This window comes from Sinohyriopsis cumingii, chromosome 13 (assembly GCF_028554795.1).
Source record: "Sinohyriopsis cumingii isolate HCF-2022 chromosome 13, ASM2855479v2, whole genome shotgun sequence".
Lineage (NCBI taxonomy): Eukaryota > Metazoa > Mollusca > Bivalvia > Unionida > Unionidae > Sinohyriopsis > Sinohyriopsis cumingii.
In genome coordinates, this window is record NC_142973.1 from 76,216,693 (window position 1) to 76,236,928 (window position 20,236).

General features: G+C 40.0%; 2 protein-coding genes across 3 annotated transcripts in view; both read right to left on the bottom strand.

The window, feature by feature from the left end:
* LOC149785847 (uncharacterized) overlaps positions 1 to 3,045 on the bottom strand; it is a 30,295-nt gene extending 27,250 nt beyond the window's left edge. The window contains exon 1 of the mRNA XM_089979808.1: positions 2,597 to 3,045. Within this exon, the coding sequence (XP_089835934.1) occupies positions 2,597 to 2,629 (33 nt within the window). The 5' untranslated portion in view covers positions 2,630 to 3,045. The remainder of the gene's footprint in view (positions 1 to 2,596) is intronic.
* Positions 3,046 to 3,104: 59 nt separating this feature from the next.
* LOC149785848 (kelch-like protein 24) overlaps positions 3,105 to 20,236 on the bottom strand; it is a 31,710-nt gene continuing 14,578 nt past the window's right edge. For both annotated transcript variants that reach the window (XM_089979806.1, XM_089979807.1), the window contains one exon: positions 3,105 to 5,053. In XM_089979806.1, the coding sequence (XP_089835932.1) occupies positions 3,105 to 4,991 (1,887 nt within the window). In that variant the 5' untranslated portion in view covers positions 4,992 to 5,053. The remainder of the gene's footprint in view (positions 5,054 to 20,236) is intronic.

Below are 20,236 nucleotides of genomic sequence, written 5' to 3' on the forward strand. Positions count from 1 at the left end.
TTTACAATAGTTTCTTGCAGTATCGTGAAAAAGCTATAAAATTTGAGGTAGGAAATAAAGAAAGAAAAAAATGGAAAAAAATATGAAAATGACGACAATTGACCCTGACACTAAATTGAATAAATTACCCTCAAGGTCGAACGTAAAACTCCCTCTTTTCGGGTGGTTAAAAAAGTTGTATCTTTGACCCTTTTTAGGCAAGTTGCGGTAGCTCAGTAGGTAGAACGTCGAACTCGTAAACATAGTATCGCGGATTCGAAACCCGCCCAGGACAACACAGGTCCGTTACTTCGGTATGTTATCGGCAAAGGTACTTAGCTCTCTTTTCCTCGGCAATATATAACTAATAATGTGCTAAATATGCTGTCAACGACAACAAAAACAAAAGTAATTTACTTTGCAATCAGTATAACTGACAACAACTGTAACTTTATTTTAATGAATACGAATGGATTTTGCAGTCAATGTGATACGTCCTTACAAGAAAAGTAGCAACATCAATGATGAATAGAGGATGGAAAAATCGACAGAATGAACTTGATTTTTGACGAGGTCAAGTACTAAATACAGATGGATATAACATATAATCACTAATTAAAGCCAAAAAGTAAAACAGATTAAGCAAACACAACAATAATGATTTAAGACTGAATTATGAGACGATCTGAATAATGTCCAGCTTTTAAATAATAAAAGGTTCTAGAAGGCAGGATGAGAATTCAAACGGTTGTAGCTAAAGAGAATTATACGCGGGAATGTCATGCGCTTATTTGGACCAAACAGCAGCACAATAAGTGATGTGTTAACATGCTGTCATATTAACAATTAAGAAACTACACATACAATACGTAAAGTGTGCCGATATGTGATCAATGTTATATCCCATTCGATATGCAAACTGTGGAAATAAAAAAGTTAACAAGGTGACTTGGTGCTAGCTTTGCACAATAAATTTGTACTATAGGTCAAATCTCTTTTAATGACACGCATACCATTTCTCCATTAATTTGGAAATGGAATAACAGGAAATATAGGAAAAATAAGAACCTAGGTCTTTAAGTACAAACTGCTAAACTAATGGTAATTGATTTACATGTTTGTAAAGGACAAATTCACATTTGGATGAAAGCAGATGCGAAGCACAGAAAAAACTTATTCTGAATGTTTTGTTAGACTTAAATTAGTGCGTCCAATATCAGCAGCTTCTCGTGGGTCAGTGGTTCTTTCCGGATTCTTCCTCCACCATTTATACTGCCCGCCATGTATAGCCTATCTTGTGCTGAAAATGTCGTTAAACCCTACATCAACAATGACAACAACATGAGCGTGTTCCCACAGTGAAAGACTAGGCTGCATGCGTTCCGTGGGCTGCGGATCGGACACGCCTGACTTAAATCATTCTACTGTTCGATAAAACCGATCATTTATAGACCTCCATTGATCTGGCAACACAAATTATATCTTCTATACGCAGTTAGCTAGAAAACCTCCACTTTTCTGTTTCCAGCACGTCGCATATGAACGTAATAATATAAATTCAGATCGTAAATGTGTTCAGTTTTCAACCTGCCTGTTCCGACACCCACCCACCAACATCTTCAGTCACTATCAAGGATATGTATCACAAATGATAAGAAGTATTGGAGTATCAGTCTAATGAGATCAAAGGTTGAGTGTGGGATACTCAATTACAACATTTTCCAAGGCAAAAAAAAAATGTTAATTTTAAATTAAGAATCCTTTATAAAATGGTTCATATTATAAAAACGAATGATAATATAGAAAAAAGCTCCAACAAAAAATCAGCAGTGAATACATCAATACGAGTTGTGAGTCTACGTTGTGCCCTTTGTTCAGACCATTTGACCAGTAATGGGTCGCTAATGTCTTATTAGTAATCAATGAATAAAATCATACGCTGAAACACATGTCTCCAATGTACAACTGGTGCAATATTTTGTCATTGAGGTACACAATTTCTTTATCGTCTACTCTCTCGGTTACCAGCTGTATTTATTTTAATATTTACTTTTACATAAACAGCACAGACATACATACACACAGCATCCTGTTTCATATGGTTTCTCAGATTTATAATAAGAAATTTAAGCGTTATAACAATTTTCTCTCAAGTATTTTAATTCAAACTTTACAAAGGTAATTAAAAATAAAATAAAAAAATGCGTGAAAGATTAATTAGGAAAGATTAACGAATTGCCTTCTCTATTCTTTAACAAAGACAGAACACACATCGACTTTTGTCATGTGTAAAATCAGAAACGGTTTGCCGTTGTCTACCTCAAATACGCATTATAAGCGAACTGAAATAGATATACTTGCTCAAAATAACTGAATTCTTTTTAACGTGGTGATGTATGTTTCATCAAATTTCAATAACGTCTTCTCACCCCTTTGGAGAATGACTTATATTTCTTTACCCAAATACAGAACGTGCTTACTGTGCTCATGAATCATACAATTGACGGCAATAGGCATGAAATCTGCTGAGTTGTCACTGAAAATACTTCAATCCAGTTTTTAGTTTTGCATACCAGACTGTGTATGTTCTTAGTCTCTGACAATATCGACAACTTACCAATCCCTCTTTCAATGGCGAAACGGACGCCATTTTTAATATGTATCCACAGTCTCGACTATCATGTTTACATGACGTGGCGTTACAATGTGATGACGTAATGACAAATCAATCAGCACGCGACGGGCCTCAAAAAATAATTTACCGTTATCTCTTTCATGTCTAATAAAGGTTCAACTCTACAATTACTTTGCACTTCTGACTGGCATTTCTTTACATGTGGTCATTATGGAAACATTGCACTAACTAAAGCAGACAGCTATGAAATTGGTTGCTTCCATGTGTTCAAAAAACACTAAATTTACCAGTTATTAAAATAGGGAAAATGAATTTTGTCAGTTTAGACAATACCAGCTTCTGAAACTGAAATTAATGAATTATAAAATAAACAAGTTGAAAAAATAATTCATCTTCCTCTAGTAAATACATGATGAGACTACAAAGTCTTGGTCCCACTCATCAGCTTGACAATTTAATTAAGTCACACACGTCTAAGCTTTAGCGTGGACTATATCTGTGCAGCTTCCGCTTTGTCGGTGCATATGACGTTGTTCAAATAATCTCTCATCATCGTAACCTTGACACATCCAAAACACCAGCGGGGACTAGGCATTTGGACCACATCCACTTGTTCTGCAGTCATAGGGTTAAGGACTAGCATATCCTTCAAGATTATATTATCCGGAGACTTGCCACCGGCCAGATAAATAAAACCCTCGTGTTGAACAGCTTCAAAATGATGCTGGTTGAACCTCGGAATTTTGCAAACGACCTTTCCAAGAGCGTGTTCATTTACTGAGGTATTCGATTCTCGTGATCTGGGAAAACTGGAATTTGAAGGAAATGAGTCCTTGGCCGAAAAAAGATCTTCTGATTTGGAATCCTCGTTCTCTGAAAACACAGAACCATCTGAGCAGACGGAGTCATTCCTTTTCCGATTGGAGGTGCTATCAAATCTGATGATCCGTCCATCGGGTAGAATGATGAAGACGTGGTCGTCGCAACTTACTGCTCTGGTCAATCTACAGCTGAAAGGCAGGTCACCAATAATGGTTAAAGTTTCGCTTCTTGTGTCAAAAACTTGTATAGTGTCAGTGTCTCTGTCGCTATCTGTGATTCCTCCAAAGACAAATACTTTCTCGCCGATGGTCGATGCCGACATGGATCGAATTCCTATCAGCAAGTCTCCTACGTGCCTCCATTTGCAGGTGTGCAAGTTGTACTCTTCAATACCTGTCATAGCGGGTGCCTTTCCATCTCTACCGCCGATCACATAGATGGAATTCGTTAAGGCCACCATCACGTGACCGCATCTGCCATTAGCCATGTTAGTCCGAATTTTCCACATATTCTTCTGAACTTTATATTGAAGCATTCCCTGTAATTTAAGCCAACCGCCAGAAACAAATATATCAGTTCCGTGTGAACAGACGGCAAACTCGTAGCCCGGATCGTAGGGAAGAGATGGCAGGTAAAACCATTTCTTTTGCTGCAGGCTGTAACACATGACTTCCTTTGTTGTGTGAAATCTGGGCATTGTTTTAAGAAGCCCGCCAATGACAATCAATACGTCATCTCTTGAGCCATTTTTTCTCTGAGACGCTCGCTTTGTAGTGAAATGTGCCCGTTGAGCTGGACACGAGTGAAACTTAAAAGCCTCCATGACAAAGGCGTTGTTTCTAAAGGATACGTCAGCAAAGCATTCATCTTCGAACAGATGGAATAGGAAATCGGAGGAGACCAGTGGCATACGCATAACGTCCAGGAGCCTTCCAATATGGCTGCGTCTACTGTCCATGTCTGCTTTGATCCACGTTACTACAGCGTCACAAACACTCTCCTCGCTCTTAACAGCCAATTCTTCTCCCTCTAAAACAGAAATTAGCTCGTCTACATCAAGTTGCTCAAACTCGTCAGTGGACACAACTTGGGAAAAATTTTCCATAATGATATAAAGTGATTTCTTTGCCAATTGCTCACAATTATGAATTTTTGCAATTTTCCAGATTCCTACACAGTTCTCATGTGACACTTGATTCAGAAGATACTGTTCACAACGCGACTGGAGACAAGGAATCTGAAGGAGAGAAGACGCTCGGAAAATTCTCTCAGCATTGTCCTCCCTTACCACGTCCATCCCGGTGTACATAAACTTAAGCAAGCTCTCAAAGATGTCAGTGTCTACGTCATAAATAGTTACTATCCCATCTCTGCTTTCACGCATGTCATGTGTGAACATCGCCTGAAAATATGGTGACATGGCGCTAAGAACTACCTTGTGACATGGGAATACCTTGCCAGATACCACAATAGTGACGTCAGCATGTTGACCCGTCCTCAACATGTTGTCAAGACCCGAAGTTAACGTTTGCATGAATGAATCGCCTGCGTCCATTATCGATGTTGAGCATTCAGAGAAGAAGCTGAGATGGCATAAACATATTACCTTGACAAGTTCTGAAAGAGAATTTAAAAAAGAAATTATGCGAAGCCCACAGAATAAGTGTAACTAACACATGCTTCAAAAACGTTAAGCAGGCTCGATACATAAAAGATCCTACAATTTAACTTTAATGGAGCACGGAATACTGTAATAAAATACTTTTTATATTTATAAATTTTCATACCACCTAATTTTTGGTACTACGGCTATTGAAATTTTTGTGTCATTTATTGGAAAAATTACTTTTTATACATAAAACAATTCATAGATTTGTAGCTTTACCTAGTCCTCAACCCAGTATAGAAAATGAACTGAACACATTAATTTTCAAATTAATTTGGGGTGGAAAAACTGAGAGGGTAAAATGAGACACACGGCTTCTTTAAAGCAAGCGGGTTTTAAAACATGATTCCTTTGCACTTGTTTTTTTTACAACAACAAAAATATCCTGGATTAGGCGCCTTTTACTGAACGAAGATGGTTTACGGCAAGGAGTCTGATCAAATATTGGCAAAAATTTGGAGGTACACTGTTATTAAAATTAGAAAAAACAAATTGGAAAGAAATCTCTAAGTCAATTAAAATATATTTTGCCGTGATGTTAGTTATGCTTTAACACAATGGAAAAATTAATCATTGACTGTTCAGTCCTACAAGTCTTAAGACACTTAATATAGTAACTATGGATAATTTTAAATCATACAAATGGTGGAGAACAAACGGTGTTGTACTTATTAAACACCATTTTGATGCTCAGTGATATTTAGTCAGTTCTGATGACATAAAACAAACAACACAAACTAATAATTTTATACAGTACTTTGCTGCTATTATCTCAAAGATATTAAACTTGATTTTTTTTTTAAGTGGAAATATTTTTAATGTAGTTTTCGACAAAACTTGACTTCTTTGGATAAGAGCCGAGAATACATTTATTCATAAAGCTCTGATGAGACCCAAGTAATCCGAACGGTGAACACGAAACGTGATCGAGACAGTCAGAGTGTGCAAATGAATGGGCCAACTCTTTTGTTTGGCTAGGTTTTGTATTTTTTTTTAATATAAAAAACACAAAACTGAACAGCTTTAATTATAAATTTCTACACAAAAATATTGCCACAAACCAGTTTTGAAAAACAAATCATTTTGAGTATAATGATAAATGTACCTTCTGTAAGAAAGAAATAGAAATAATTGACCACTTATTCCATCCTTATTCAGTTACAGAACACTTTGCGTAATGGATACAAACTAAAAATCCAAATTTTAAAATTACACGAAAAGATGTCTTTACTAGAAAAAACTTTGATGATCTTATTAAGTTCCTAATTTTGCTTGCAAAAATATTTTACACAGCTAAAGTTGTGCATCGAAAATCCCTAATCTCACCTATTATAAAAATTGTTATATCATACAATAGGCTAGAAAAATATCTCGTCAAAGTGAATAACAGACAAGTGACGAATAAGAAAAACTCAACTCTACTGTCAACAATTGATATACAAGTTCTTACATTTTCTTTCCTTTCACATCAACAAGCATGTTGTTTTTTGTGCCGAAGTTGTTGTTGTTGTTGTAGGGTTTAACGCCAATTTTCAACACACGAAAGGCTATACATGACGGCTAGTATTAATGGTGGAGAAAGAACCCGGGAAAACCCCGGGGAAGAACCACCGACCCACGAGAAGCTACTGGCTTGCTTTCTCGAATACCCACATTGACCGAATCCTAGACTCGAACCCACGCAGACAGAGGTGAGATGGCAGTGATCCGTAACGGAGAGCGCTTTAGACCACTCGGACACTCGGGGCCCCCTTGTGCCGAAATAAGGGGACATATGTAAAGATCAGGATGAAAAATAATTTATGGTCATGCAACGTACACCAGATCAGCTGTTGATGTAAGAAAACATGTAAAATCGGGAAAACTGATGTTCAACTATGAAAAAAAGTCGGTTTGACCAATCTGTCTTACTGCTACAGTAACCCACCCCAGCAATGTTCACAATATCAATCCTCGCAAGACATGCGTTAACAAAAAATACAAATCTGTTCATTTTCTATGAAAACAGCCATCAATTTTAAAAGACCCCGCAATTTGAACCATTATGGGTGCAATCTAATTTGTCAAATGTCGTTTTCCTCAAATTTAATGTAAAATTTCGGATTTTTTTTTTTTTGTGTCCAAGTAGTAATGCAGCTGTTAATCTCATTGACACAAAATGGAGAAATAAATCATGCAAATCAAGGCATTTTAACTTAAAATATATCTAAATGAACTTCTACGTTCTTTTGAGAAGATGTAAAGAAATATTTCACTCTCTATGCTGTTACAACCCTATGCTCTTAAACAAAGTAACAGAAAAGAGTGAAAACCAAAAAGATTTGTAAAATTCAACACAAAATTCATTTCCCTAAAATACAAAGTGAAAATGTGAAAAGATAACTTACGGTATTGCGTCGTAAATCCCAAGTAATCTTAGAATTTCTAACATATGTCCTAATGATTAAAGTTCTCAATACATTTTAGTGGTATTTGAAATAAACCCAACGCTGGAAGTGCTGATGTGCCTTTGATGGCATGACTAGTAATCATGTACCAACAGTTTTTTGTTGAATCACAATAATAATATCCAAGAATATATCCTTGCCTGAATTTCACTATAAATCAAAGTCTCTATTTCCAAAATTATTATTTAGAAAAGCACTTTGAATTTCTAGTGAATAAATAATTTGAATAAATAAATTCCAGCCCAAATGAAATACTGGACAAGAAAATAAGACTGATTTCTGCTTCAGATGTTATTGCTTGAATAAATAATTTTCCCAATAAACAAGATTTTGTATTCTCTACATGACTTAGCTCACAATTAGTATTTTCAAAAAAATGTTTAGAAGATACAATCTTAGGTTTAATTAGAAGGTCTGTTCCTAAAATTATAATAAACAATACGGTAGACACAATATCCTTGACTCAGGCCAAGATAGTATTCATAATACTGATCATTCAGTCAGACACAGGCAAACAATGTTTACAAAACTGTCACTGATTTTGGACAATGCAACAAAAAAAATACAATTTTACATAACCTACAACATATCATAATTTGTTTTTAAAAACACAGCTAACAACCATTGCAAATTAAATATACATAACAATACACATGTGCCATAAAATACGTAGTCGGAATATTTACTTTACAACATCATAAAAGTTCTGTTTTCAGTCTAGGGATAAATCATTAAAACTGAGATTGTTAACGCCATTTTTCAGCAAATGATAGGCTATACTTGGCGGCCACTGTATCTGATGAAGGGAGAACACGGGAAAACCCCGGGAAGAATCACCAATCCACGGGAAGCTACTTACAAGCTTTCTAAACATACCCAAGATGGTCAAGCCCGAGAATCGATCTCACGCAGACAGGTGAGATGTCAGTGGTCTCCAAAAAGCGAGCGCCTTAGACCACTCGGCCACCCAGGGCACCCTAAGGGTAAATCAAACCTACATGAATAGCATGCACCTATTACATGTTCACAGTAACGTTACCCTTATGAAGTGAAAGGTTTTAAAATATGAATCCAGATAACTAACATGCAAAGGCAAACAGTGGCGTCACTATGGTTAGTATCAACCACACCAGTGCGGTAACTTATGGTGTCACCCCACCCCACCCCCATGTACCTCCTCCCTGCAAAAAATTTAAAAATTGTATAGACAGTTATGTGCGGTAACTCATGGTGTCACCCCCATCGATCTCCTTTCTGCACAAAAATTCAAACATTTTATGGACATTCATGTGCGGTAACTCATGGTGTCACCCCCCATGGACCTATTTTCCTGCACAAAATTTAATTTTTTTTAACGACAGTCATTTTGGTGTCACCCCTTCTGATGGTGTCACCCGGTGCAGTCCGCACCACCAAGTGACGCCACTGAAGGCAAACACCATCAGTATGATGCAGCATTTCGACTTGAGTGTGCTGATAATGCCATAGAAAGAGCAGATATATAAGAAATACGTACACATCGACATGTCATTTTCTTCGTGCTATATATTCTTACAGTGCTGGTGCACCATAAAACTATAATCTATCAATCAATCAATTTTTAAAAATCCCTTGTTATATTTTTAAACCTAACAGCAGTTTATATGATGACTGATCTCGAATCTGATCTTAGTCCGCTTTCTATCCTAGTGTCGTTCCTAGGCAGCAGGTTCACCAAGGTATTTTCAATTATGAGACGAGTTACACAATCGATAATAATCAAAGATGACTCGATTAATCGCATTATCCGTATAATCTAAAATTCTAACGTATACAAGCAAGGCTTAGGTTGCATGTCTCGTAAGTACAATAGCCAATGGGGGTGTGCTATTATAAGCGAACAACATACTTAGCTGTTATTTAATATTAATGGTATTTCTTTGAACGAATAATTGATATAAATGATCTCACTTTGAGAGAATGCCTTTAAAAACAAATGATCAAACAGGTCCTCAAGATGCATTCTGATAGCAAGACATCATGCTCCTAACCGAAACCCCTAGGCCAACAACTCAATGAGTGTGACATGTGTCATCAAAACAACGCGCCAAGGCAGTAGGGGTTTATACAATTAAATTATATGTAATGATATTTAAGGTTGATAAACATATTAGATAATCGACTTAAATTTATTTGTTCATAGTAGCTTTCATCAACTGTGTTATCTTTTAGTAGTGAGGACATGGCAATATGGTTAAAGAAAAATTTTGACGGTGTTTGCTTACTGCAAGGGAGACAAGGCCGAGACTACCATGTTTGGAGGCTTTGAAACGGGTATATTTGGTTCCGCTTCTGAACAGGGTTCAAAATTCAAAGGTATTCCCCTGATTTTCCTAATGTAATCCTTGGTATGCAACAAGAATTGTGCATATGATAGTTTAAAGAACCTAAAATGTTATGTATATTTATATGACAGGTTTCAATTGGGTTTGAGAGTACAAGGCTAGACCTTACTTTTGATTGCATCTCATCAAAGACTACTACAACAGTAAATTATTTTTACAAAAATTGTATAACAAATTAAAATATATATATATACAAAAAATATTTAAAAACCGAGCTGATAACATTTTTGGTTATTGAAAAATTTCGTAAGTAAACTTTCAGAAAATAGTTAATGCCTACATTGTAATAATTAGTTTCTTCATTTTAAGAACAGTCACAGTGTAATTTGTGATATTGTAAGTACTTTTCCCCAGCGTACAGATGCAGTCATTTTCATCAGGCAGCACCTACTTTTTCTGACAGCTCCAAAAACCACAGCGCAAAATGTTTATCACAAGATTTTAAGTTTACTTAAACTTGTAAACACAACTCTGCGGGTGCAACTCCTGTGGCCGAGTGGTTAGAGCGTCCGCCTCGGATGCAGGAAGTCGTGGGTTCGAACCCCGGATGAGTTAAACCAAAGACTTTAAAAAATGGTACTAGCAGCTGCCTCGCTTGGCGCTCAGCATTAAGAGGTTAGTGCTAGGACTGGTCGACCTGGTGTCAGGATAATGTGACTGGGTGGAACATCATGATCATGTCTGCGGCATGATGCCGAAGTGCTGGACATCAGTAGTGAAGGGGGGCACTCTACGTACAATGGGAATTAGCATTAAAAACACCCTTGGGTCAATCTACGTACAATGGAAATTTAACATGGAGAAAAATCGTGGGTCAATCTACGTACAAGGGGAATTAACATGGGAATAAATCGTGGGTCACTCTACGTACAAGGGAATTGAACATGGCAATAAATCGTGGGTCACTCTACGGACAAGGGAAATTTAACATGGGATTTTTTTTAAATTTTAAAAAATTTTTTTTAAAAAAAGGGGTAGGCAATTCAAAAGACTATCTCTTTTCGAGAAATATGGCTGGCCCTGAAAAGGGCCTTTGGGTTTTATGTTAATGTATTCATTAACATAAATGGCACCGCATTGGTCTTCTTCTTGTCCTTAGGCTGCGTCTTACTGTTGGTCCGTACATCAGCACTCTTTTCAGGCATCCTTGTCTTTCGACGTAGATCCTACGTATCCACAGGCTGGTGTTTGTCCTGTGGACAACGGTCCACTTCGATCGGACATACATGAGCAAGTCTGTCCGAAACATCATGGAAGACACAAGGGTGGATGACTCAACTGTAGTCCACATCTTGAAGCGACGAGAACAGGTGAATCAATGCATTGAACGGCGCTTATTTATAGGCGGAGGAAGGATTGAAACGGATTGAGTTCATTTACCAATCCGAACACGCGTTACAGAATTCAGTCAGCTCGCATCCAATCCGAAGAGAGCAGTCTGTGACGTCACGTAGTCAATATAGATTCGCTAGCGCTTGTGTGCAGTCAATCTATGCGACAGTGATTCAACATGACGGAAACTCAGAAAACGATCCAGTGGGGTGCACCAGCAGGGGAGACTGCCCAAGGGAACCCGGACTTACTTTCAGAAGAGGTGAATTGGGATTTTGTGGATTTTCTCTCCTCGCAAGAATTTGTTCCGGAACCTTCGTTACTTTCTTCATTACCGCAAGTGGAGAATTTTAGACAGAGACAGAAAGAAGAATTGGAGAAATTTATACAACGACAAAAGGAAGCGGAACAGACTTTTCTCCTACAGCAACAGCAACAAGAAGAAGAGGTAAGAAAAAAACAACAGCAAGAAGAAGTAGCAGCAAAGAAACAAGAGGGTGAAAATCAAACGGTCACGGTACTGTTGGACATTTTAGCGGAGTTAAGAAGTCTGAAACAAATGTATCAGACTTCTTTATCACGACCGAAGAGAATACGACCTTCCCGAGCCAAACATGTCAACCCTGTGACTAAGCCTACCGTACCACCCTTAGTGATTTCAACCCAATCATTATCATCATCAACATTACGCAGTCCAGAAGTAGGCCTTGGCCGTGGCAAAGGCTTAAGGCAGTTAAAATTGATTGCTTAAACTCACCCCTACACCATGAAGAAAAAAAGGCCCTTTTCAGGGCCACCCACATTTCTCGAAAAGAAATACAATTTCAATTTGCCAATAACTCAAAAAAAAAACTCACCCATGTTACCCTTTTAATACGTGTCTGTGTATGAGTGCGTGAGTGTAGCTTCTTATTTTAAAATCACAACTCAAAGACACTTACCTTATATCATTCATTTATTCTTTTCTCCATTTTTTACAATCCAATTCACAATTTATAACTCAACACTTTAATAAAAAGTTCATTAATTTATTCTTTTCTCCTTTTTTAGTCTCTCTGTTTTTTGAATTTCTTCACCGTCACACTCTTTTCCTCTTCTTCCTCCTCGCTTTCTTCCCTTCTTCTTTTTTTCTCCTGTTTCTTTTTCTTCACCTGTCTTCTTTCTTCCTCAGAAGAATCCCTCTCTTCCTCTGAAGAATCCCTCTCTTCTTCTGAAGAATTCCTCTCTTCTTCTGACTCCTCTTGTTTCTTTTTGGGGCAATCTGGAGACCAATGTCCTTTTTCTTTACAATAATAACAGGTATCTTGACTTTTGTCTTTTTTATCCCCTGTTTTTTTTCTTTTTTGACGGTCTGGACACTCTGAAGACCAATGCCCTTTCTTCTGACAGATATAGCAAGTATCTTGACTTTTATCTCTAAAGGAAGGAGAGTAGTCCGTAGGCTGGTCTGAAGAGAATTTTCTAATGACCCCTCGCAAAGCTCTGACGAAACGTTCCATCTGGTCAGTCTCTTCCATCGTTGTGCTCGGCTCGAGAGTGAAATGAATAGTGAAAGGACAAGACACACACCCTTTTATATACGCTGGTCTGCTATGACTATAAAGTAGTTTATGGTGTTTGAACTTGAGTCATTTGACTTTTTGCTTTCAAGATGAAACGATCCCATTCATTCGAGAAGAAAGAAGAAGAAAGTAAGAGGCAGAAACGTGATCTATCGCCTCGTACCAGGGCTGAGATCTTGGCACAAATTCATGCCAGTGATTTTGAAGAGGACATGAGTGAACCAGAATCCGAACCCTCTAAACCAAGTTCATCACCCTTAGTTAACCCTGAAAAGTACTATTCCATTCGAGAGACGGAAAAGCGCTCCTCTAGAAAATTTAGAACCACGGCTTACAAATACACGGTGAAGTTTAAAGATTTCAAGGCTGAAGTGCCGTTAGAGAAAGCAGAAGGGTTCATCACTGAGGTGTGGGATTCTTTGCTCACTGCACTCAAGCGACAATGTCAACCCAAAGAAGACGATCGCTTGAGACTTTCCATACAACACGACGGTTTGAAATCCCCTGTTTGGATCGAGTTTAGCACCCCTGCAGAATTAACTGCTTCCAAAGTCATGGACAAGATTCAACACGTACAACAATCTAATGATCAGTTTGACATCACCGATGGTAAAGCCACACTGGACATGACCCACGTCTCTCCTCCTCAAGGGACTGGACGCAAAAAGATGTTATTGGTGGACGACCTTCGCAACACCAAAACGAGTCTCGTCCGAATTAACAACCCTCATGACCAGATGTGTTTAGCCCGTGCCATCGTGGTGGGACGAACCTATGCCAACAAGAACGACACGGTAGAATGGAAAAGAACCTGGAACACTATTCAACGTTCCGACCGAGCCAAACAACGAAACGAAGCAGAACTCCTGTTACAACAAGCCGGACTGCCCAAAGACACACCCTGTGGCATTCCTGAGATGCAAAAATTGCAAGATGCCCTAGCTCCACGCTACACCTTGAAAGTGCACCCTCAAGAAGTGCGCGGACCTCTGTTGTTTCGAGGCCAAGACTTTAAGGACGGAAAATACATTCACCTTTATCATCATGATGACCATTTCGATACCATTACCAGTATCACTGGATTCCTGGGATATGTTTATTATTGTGAGAAATGTGACCATGGTTATAACAATCGAGAGCAACACAAACATTGTGGATCGAAATGCACAGGATGTTTGGCCTCTTCACCCTGTCTGAGCGAAGAACCAGTGCCTTGTTCCACTTGTCTGCGCACGTTTGTCAGCCCTACCTGTTACCAACAACATTTGAAGACGCAAGGTTCACAGAAGAAATGCGCTTGTCAACTGCTGAGATTGTGCCCTACGTGTGAACAAGTCATACGTACCAATAATACCAAGGCACACGTATGTTCAGGAAAGAAAAAATGTCACATTTGTCACCACATCGTGGACTTGGAACACCAATGTTACGTGCAAAAATACCAACCCTCACCAGAGAAAGAGGACGGTCACAAGAAGAAAGGCAATTTCATCTTTTTCGATTTCGAATGCATGCAAGAGACCGGCATTCACATTCCTAATTTTTGCGTGGCTCATCGAGCGTGCGAGAAGTGCATTCAAGAACCTATCTTCAGTCATTGCCCTCACTGCAGCAAGATACCCGGAGGACGTGAAAAAATCTTTCGGGGACCGAACACGTTAGCCGATTTTGCCCAATGGGTCTTAGACCCCGTCGACAAGACGTGGAGCCAAGAGGACATCGAACGTTACGGAGATTGTCATCGTCATGCCACGGTGATGGCTCACAATTTTTCCGGATACGATGGACAGTTTCTTTTGAGGTACTATACGGAACAAGGCACCGAGCGTCCTAAAGTGACTTTGAACGGAGCCAAAATCATTTTCATGCAAGTGGGACAAGTGCAGTTTAAAGATTCGATGAGCTATTTGGCCATGCCTTTGAGTCGAATGCCTAAAACGTTTGGAATGACAGAAATGGCTAAAGGGTACTTTCCACACTTTTTCAATACGGAAGCCAATCAACACGCCGTTCTACCCCATTTACCTGAGGCTCACTATTACGACCCCGACAACATGCGTACCGAACAACGAGAAGCTTTCTACGCTTGGTACCAGGCTCACGCTTCGGACCCTTTCGACTTTCAGGAAGAAATGCTAAAGTATTGTCGTTCCGACGTGGACATTTTACGGCGTTGCTGTGGAAAATTTCGAGAACTGTTCATGGAACACGGAGGGGTGGATCCTTTGAAAGAAGCTTGCACCATTGCCAAAGCGTGTTCCCTAGTGTATCGACAACGATTCATGCCTGAAAACACCGTGGCTGTCATCAGCCCTCAAACGACCCACTTTGTCAAACGTCAATACTCGGTCAAAGCCCTACGTTGGTTACATTACTTGTGCGACAAGGAAGACAAGTGGATTCAGCATGCCCGCAACGGAGGGGGCGAAAAGACCATCGGAACGTATTCGGTCGATGGCTGGGACTTAGAAAACCCCAAGATCGTGTACGAGTTTAACGGTTGCTTATTTCACGGATGTCCTGTTTGTTACCCTGACCGTGGCACTAAAAATCAGTTTTTGCAACGAACCATGGAAGACTTGTACCAGGACACTTGTCAGCGACGCCTAAAGTTAGAACAGGAAGGATACCAAGTGGTGGAAATGTGGGAACACGAGTACGATCACCGTATGAAAACCGATCCCGAGTTTAAACGCCTCGTGGAAAGTTACCAGTTCATGGACCCGCTGAACCCAAGGGATAGTTTGTACGGAGGAAGGACCAATGCCGCCTGTTTGCTGTACCAAGCCGACGAAGAGAAAGGAGAAGAAATCAAATACTTGGACGTGTGTTCGCTGTATCCCTACGTGTGCAAATATTGTCGCTTTCCTGTAGGGCACCCGCAATTGCTGACGGAACACATCGACCTGGTCAACATTCGACAATACGAAGGCTTGATCAAGTGCAAAGTTTTGCCTCCCACGAACCTATACCACCCCGTCTTACCTCACCATTGTCAAGGCAAACTGATGTTTCCCTTGTGCCGTACTTGTGCCGAAACGTGCAACCAAGACCAACCTTGTCAGCACAGTCAGGAAGAACGGGCCTTGACGGGAACTTGGGTCAGCGTAGAATTGTTCAAAGCTCTGGACATGGGATACCAACTGTTAGAAGTGTACGAAATTTGCCACTTTCCCAAGACACAACAGTACTGCAAAGGTGACCCTACTCAGAAAGGCATTTTCGCCGACTACGTGGATGCCTTTTTGAAACTGAAGCAAGAAGCCAGCGGCTATCCTTCCTGGTGTCACACTCCCGAAGACCAAATAAAATTCAAAGAGAAATACCGGGAACAAGAAGGCATCACTTTAGACCACATCGAGAAAAACGAAGGCAGGCGATCGTTTGCCAAAGTGATGTTAAATTGCTTGTGGGGTAAAATGGCACAACGACCGTGTTTACCCAAGACGGAATATTTGACAGAACCTTCCCGCTACTTCCAGATGATTCACGACAAAACCAAATACATGAAACACGTGGACGTCGTTCGAGAGAATTTAATCTTGGTCAATTACGAAGAAGATCTGGACTTTGTACAAGACGACCCTTTTGGAAATGTCATCATTGCGGCTTACGTGACAGCCCATGCTCGCTTAAAATTGTACGAAGCTTTAGAACTGTTAGAAGAACGCGTCCTGTACTTTGACACGGACAGTTGCATTTACATCCATCACCCGATTCAACATCACCCTAACATCGAAGGAGACCGTTTAGGAGCCTGGACAGACGAGCATCCCGACGACAAGATTCTAAGTTTCGTCAGTGGCGGTCCCAAAAATTACGGCTACGAATACCGGGACAAACAAGGAGAAGTGCACACGACGTGCAAAGTGAAAGGACTGACTCTGAATTATCGTACCAGTCGAGTGGTCAACTTTGGGGTATTGAAAGAAGCCTTGCAATCGGGAGAGGATGGAAACTTTAAAGTGACCACTCACCAACCGAACAAGATTGTACGTTTACCCACTCACCACATCGTCAGTCGACCCCTGGAAAAAGTCTATCAAATCGTGTACCAGAAGCGAGTTCGACTTCCCAATCATTTCACCTTACCGTATGGACACGTTGGTATAAAACATTGGTTGTAAGAGGATAGCCACCCACCAGAAAGATGACTTCGCCACAGCAAGAATCGAGTGAGAAACCCGATGAGAACTCCAAGTTCAAACCCTACCATTTTCCAGTCTTCTTACCTGACTATTGTGATTGTGCCCGTCGATTGGACACGTTTCAGAAATGGCCTACGGATAGGGAAGGATTACCTTCTTCGCATGTTTTAGCTAGAACAGGATTTGTCTACTTGGGACCTGAGTCAGGATTGGGATACGAGGTACAGTGTTTCGCTTGCGGACTGAAGTTACGAATGGATCTATGTATCTATAAAGATTCAGCTATTCTGGAACATACTCGATGGTCTCCGCACTGCCCTTACCTTTCTATGGCCTTTCCACTCATTACACTACGGTACAATGTTGACGGTACCTTAGAGACGGTACCTTCCGAAACAAGACATAAAAAACGTAAAAAAGGAAAGATGTACAAGCTGGAGACTGCATTGAGACTAGTATAAAAAGGGGGCTATGGTCAAGATCGATAGTTCATTGTGACTACCAAGACCGAGCGAACAAGATGAATACTTTGAAAAAGACATCGTTCCAGTTTGGGGATTGTAAAAAAGCTGTATCTTTCTCTAGTGCGACTAATACTGGATGGATAAGACCCATGCATTGCGACGGAAAATGTCCGGAAGGAAACTGCGATTGTCCATGTGGTTACCATTGTAATTGCGTAACGGAGTTTGCAGACGAGTGCGATTGTGAGCCTTGCGATGGGACCGATGCTGTACGTTGTGACCTGAGCGATGCCGTAAAGCATCATGGGAACTTTAGTGCCCCTACCCCTATCATGGAAAGTGATGCTGTGCGTGTCAAACCTGTGGGGTGCGAAAGCGATGCTGCTCGTCCTCTTGGACATTTTACTGGGTTTCGTTTTAAAGGGGAATGTTCACCTTCACGTCTACCCCCCTACGGATGTCATCCAGCCCTGAGCAAACTCCTGTTCATGTCACCCAACCCTCATCGAAACGAACCTGTGAAAGACGAATATTCGTTTCCTGTGCGTTTGTCGGAATACTGCGACTTTGAAAATCGTCTTCAATCGTTCAAAGGAAAATGGCCAAAGTATCTGGGAGGACCGACCCCCGAAGAATTAGCCAGAGCCGGATTTTTCTACTTGGGCGAAGGAGATAAAGTCAAGTGCTTCAGTTGCGGTGTGTCACTTCACCACTGGGAACCGCAAGATTCGGCCTACGTAGAACATGCTCGATGGTCACCGAATTGTCATTACTTACCTTTAGTGGGACCGAGACATTGAAGTAACTTCTTACCATAATAATTTGTTCATGGATACTTTACAAGAGAACATTCGTGCTTTGCCTGTGGAGTTGAGAGAACACATTTATCGAGAACTGGTCAAAATACAAGTGAAACGTAAAGAACAATTGCATCCGTTACGTCACCGGTGTTTGAACCACTGGTACCTGAAGGCTATACAAGGATTGATTCAATTGAAAGTGTTCCATCGGACAGACATTGATCAACGATCCTCTAGTTTTAAAAAGGATTGGTTTGGTATGGACGATTGTAGTTACATCATTGTAAACGTACTGCATCGAATTCCAGAGGAAGAGTTAACGAATTACCAACATCTTGAACACAATGTCAACTTGGTGAAAGAGGAAACTTCTGAACGAATTGTCATGTGTAGATTAGTGACTCAACGATTTAAATTCGACACTGAAGTGAAACCATGTTTGTGCAAAGAGTACATTTCTTGTGTCAGACCAAAGAGGAATTAGTATGACCTATTCATGGATACTTTGCTAGAGAACATTCGTGCTTTGCCTGTAGAGTTGAGAGAACGCATTTATCGAGAACTGATCAAAATACAAGTGAAACGCAAACTCAAAGTGATTCGTCCGTTTTTAAATTATGCTATGTTCCAAAGTACAAGAAGACTGATTATGAGTGGATATTACATTAGGCACAAAGTTAAACGAGGCTATTGGCTACCACCCAGCGATTCCAAAAACAGTGTATATACTTATGGATACTTTACAAGAGTACATTTTGGGCTTGCCTGAGGAGTTGAGAGAAAGGATTTATCGAGAGTTGGTGAAAATACAAGTGAAACGTAAAGAACAATTGCATCCGTTACGTCACCAGATCTTTAACCACTGGTACCTGAATGGTATAAGAGGACTGATTCGTCAGAAATTTTTTCACTGGTCAGACCTTGTTGAATACTTTCAGTATATGAATGATGATGATGGGCTAGACGTTCGTAATTTTGGTTACTTGGAGATTCACTTACTGCAACGTATTGAGGAAGACGAGTTAAAGGATTACCAACATTTGTTACATGGAATCTGCTTAGAAAAAGACGAAACATCTAGACAAACTCTGGCGTTTCAGTTACAGTATGTAACATTTAAATTCCCTACTGGAGAACGAACGTGTTTGGTTAGAAATTACCTTTATTGCTTCCGAAACAAAGACACTATAAAATCAAGTTGCCATGCCACGGATTATGTCACATATCATTCAACAGATTCCGTGGAAGGAACTCAATGACCATATTCAAACCGTGGATCATTACCATCAATTATTACAAGAACTATATCCATTCAATTTGGGACGACAAGTGGTGTGTGTCTTAGTGACTTGTTTTCTGGGATTTCGTTTACCAGCCGATTCCTTGTGGACTCTTTACGATCAGTACTTACCACCTCCATGGCCTTAAATGGTCACGAAAAACTCCTTTTGCTCAAAGCCTTGCGTTTTCATCTGGATACTTCTCGACCTCAACAGGAAAAAAAGATTCGTCAACTTTTAGCGACCCAAGACGTGTATGACGATGTGTGTGTAGCTTGTGACTTACATCCCCATTGGACAGATGTTCGTGATTGGAAAAAGGGGGGCTTTGAGGCTTGGACCCAAGAAGTGGCCCAGTATGCACAAGAGTTGTTCAAGGAAAAAAGTTACTTTTCAACCCGTGTTAGTGACGGTGCCAGAAGAACCCGTCACCGAGAACAACCACTCGTTTCAGGACAGGACTGTCATGGACATGCCTGAAAGGTCATTCCGGGAGGACACTTGTGTGACAATACCTCATGTAGAGACTGTAAGAACATTACACACTGTCCCTAGGACATCTTGGTTAACCAAAACATGTTGTACAGACACTTGTTTATATTCCACTTTGATCGCTTTGCTGTGTTTTATATTCCTGTACATCACTATTTGGGTTGTATGTATTTTTGTCTTTCGTGTTCATATTTGAAACATTCAATAAACGTGTTCTGAAAAAGT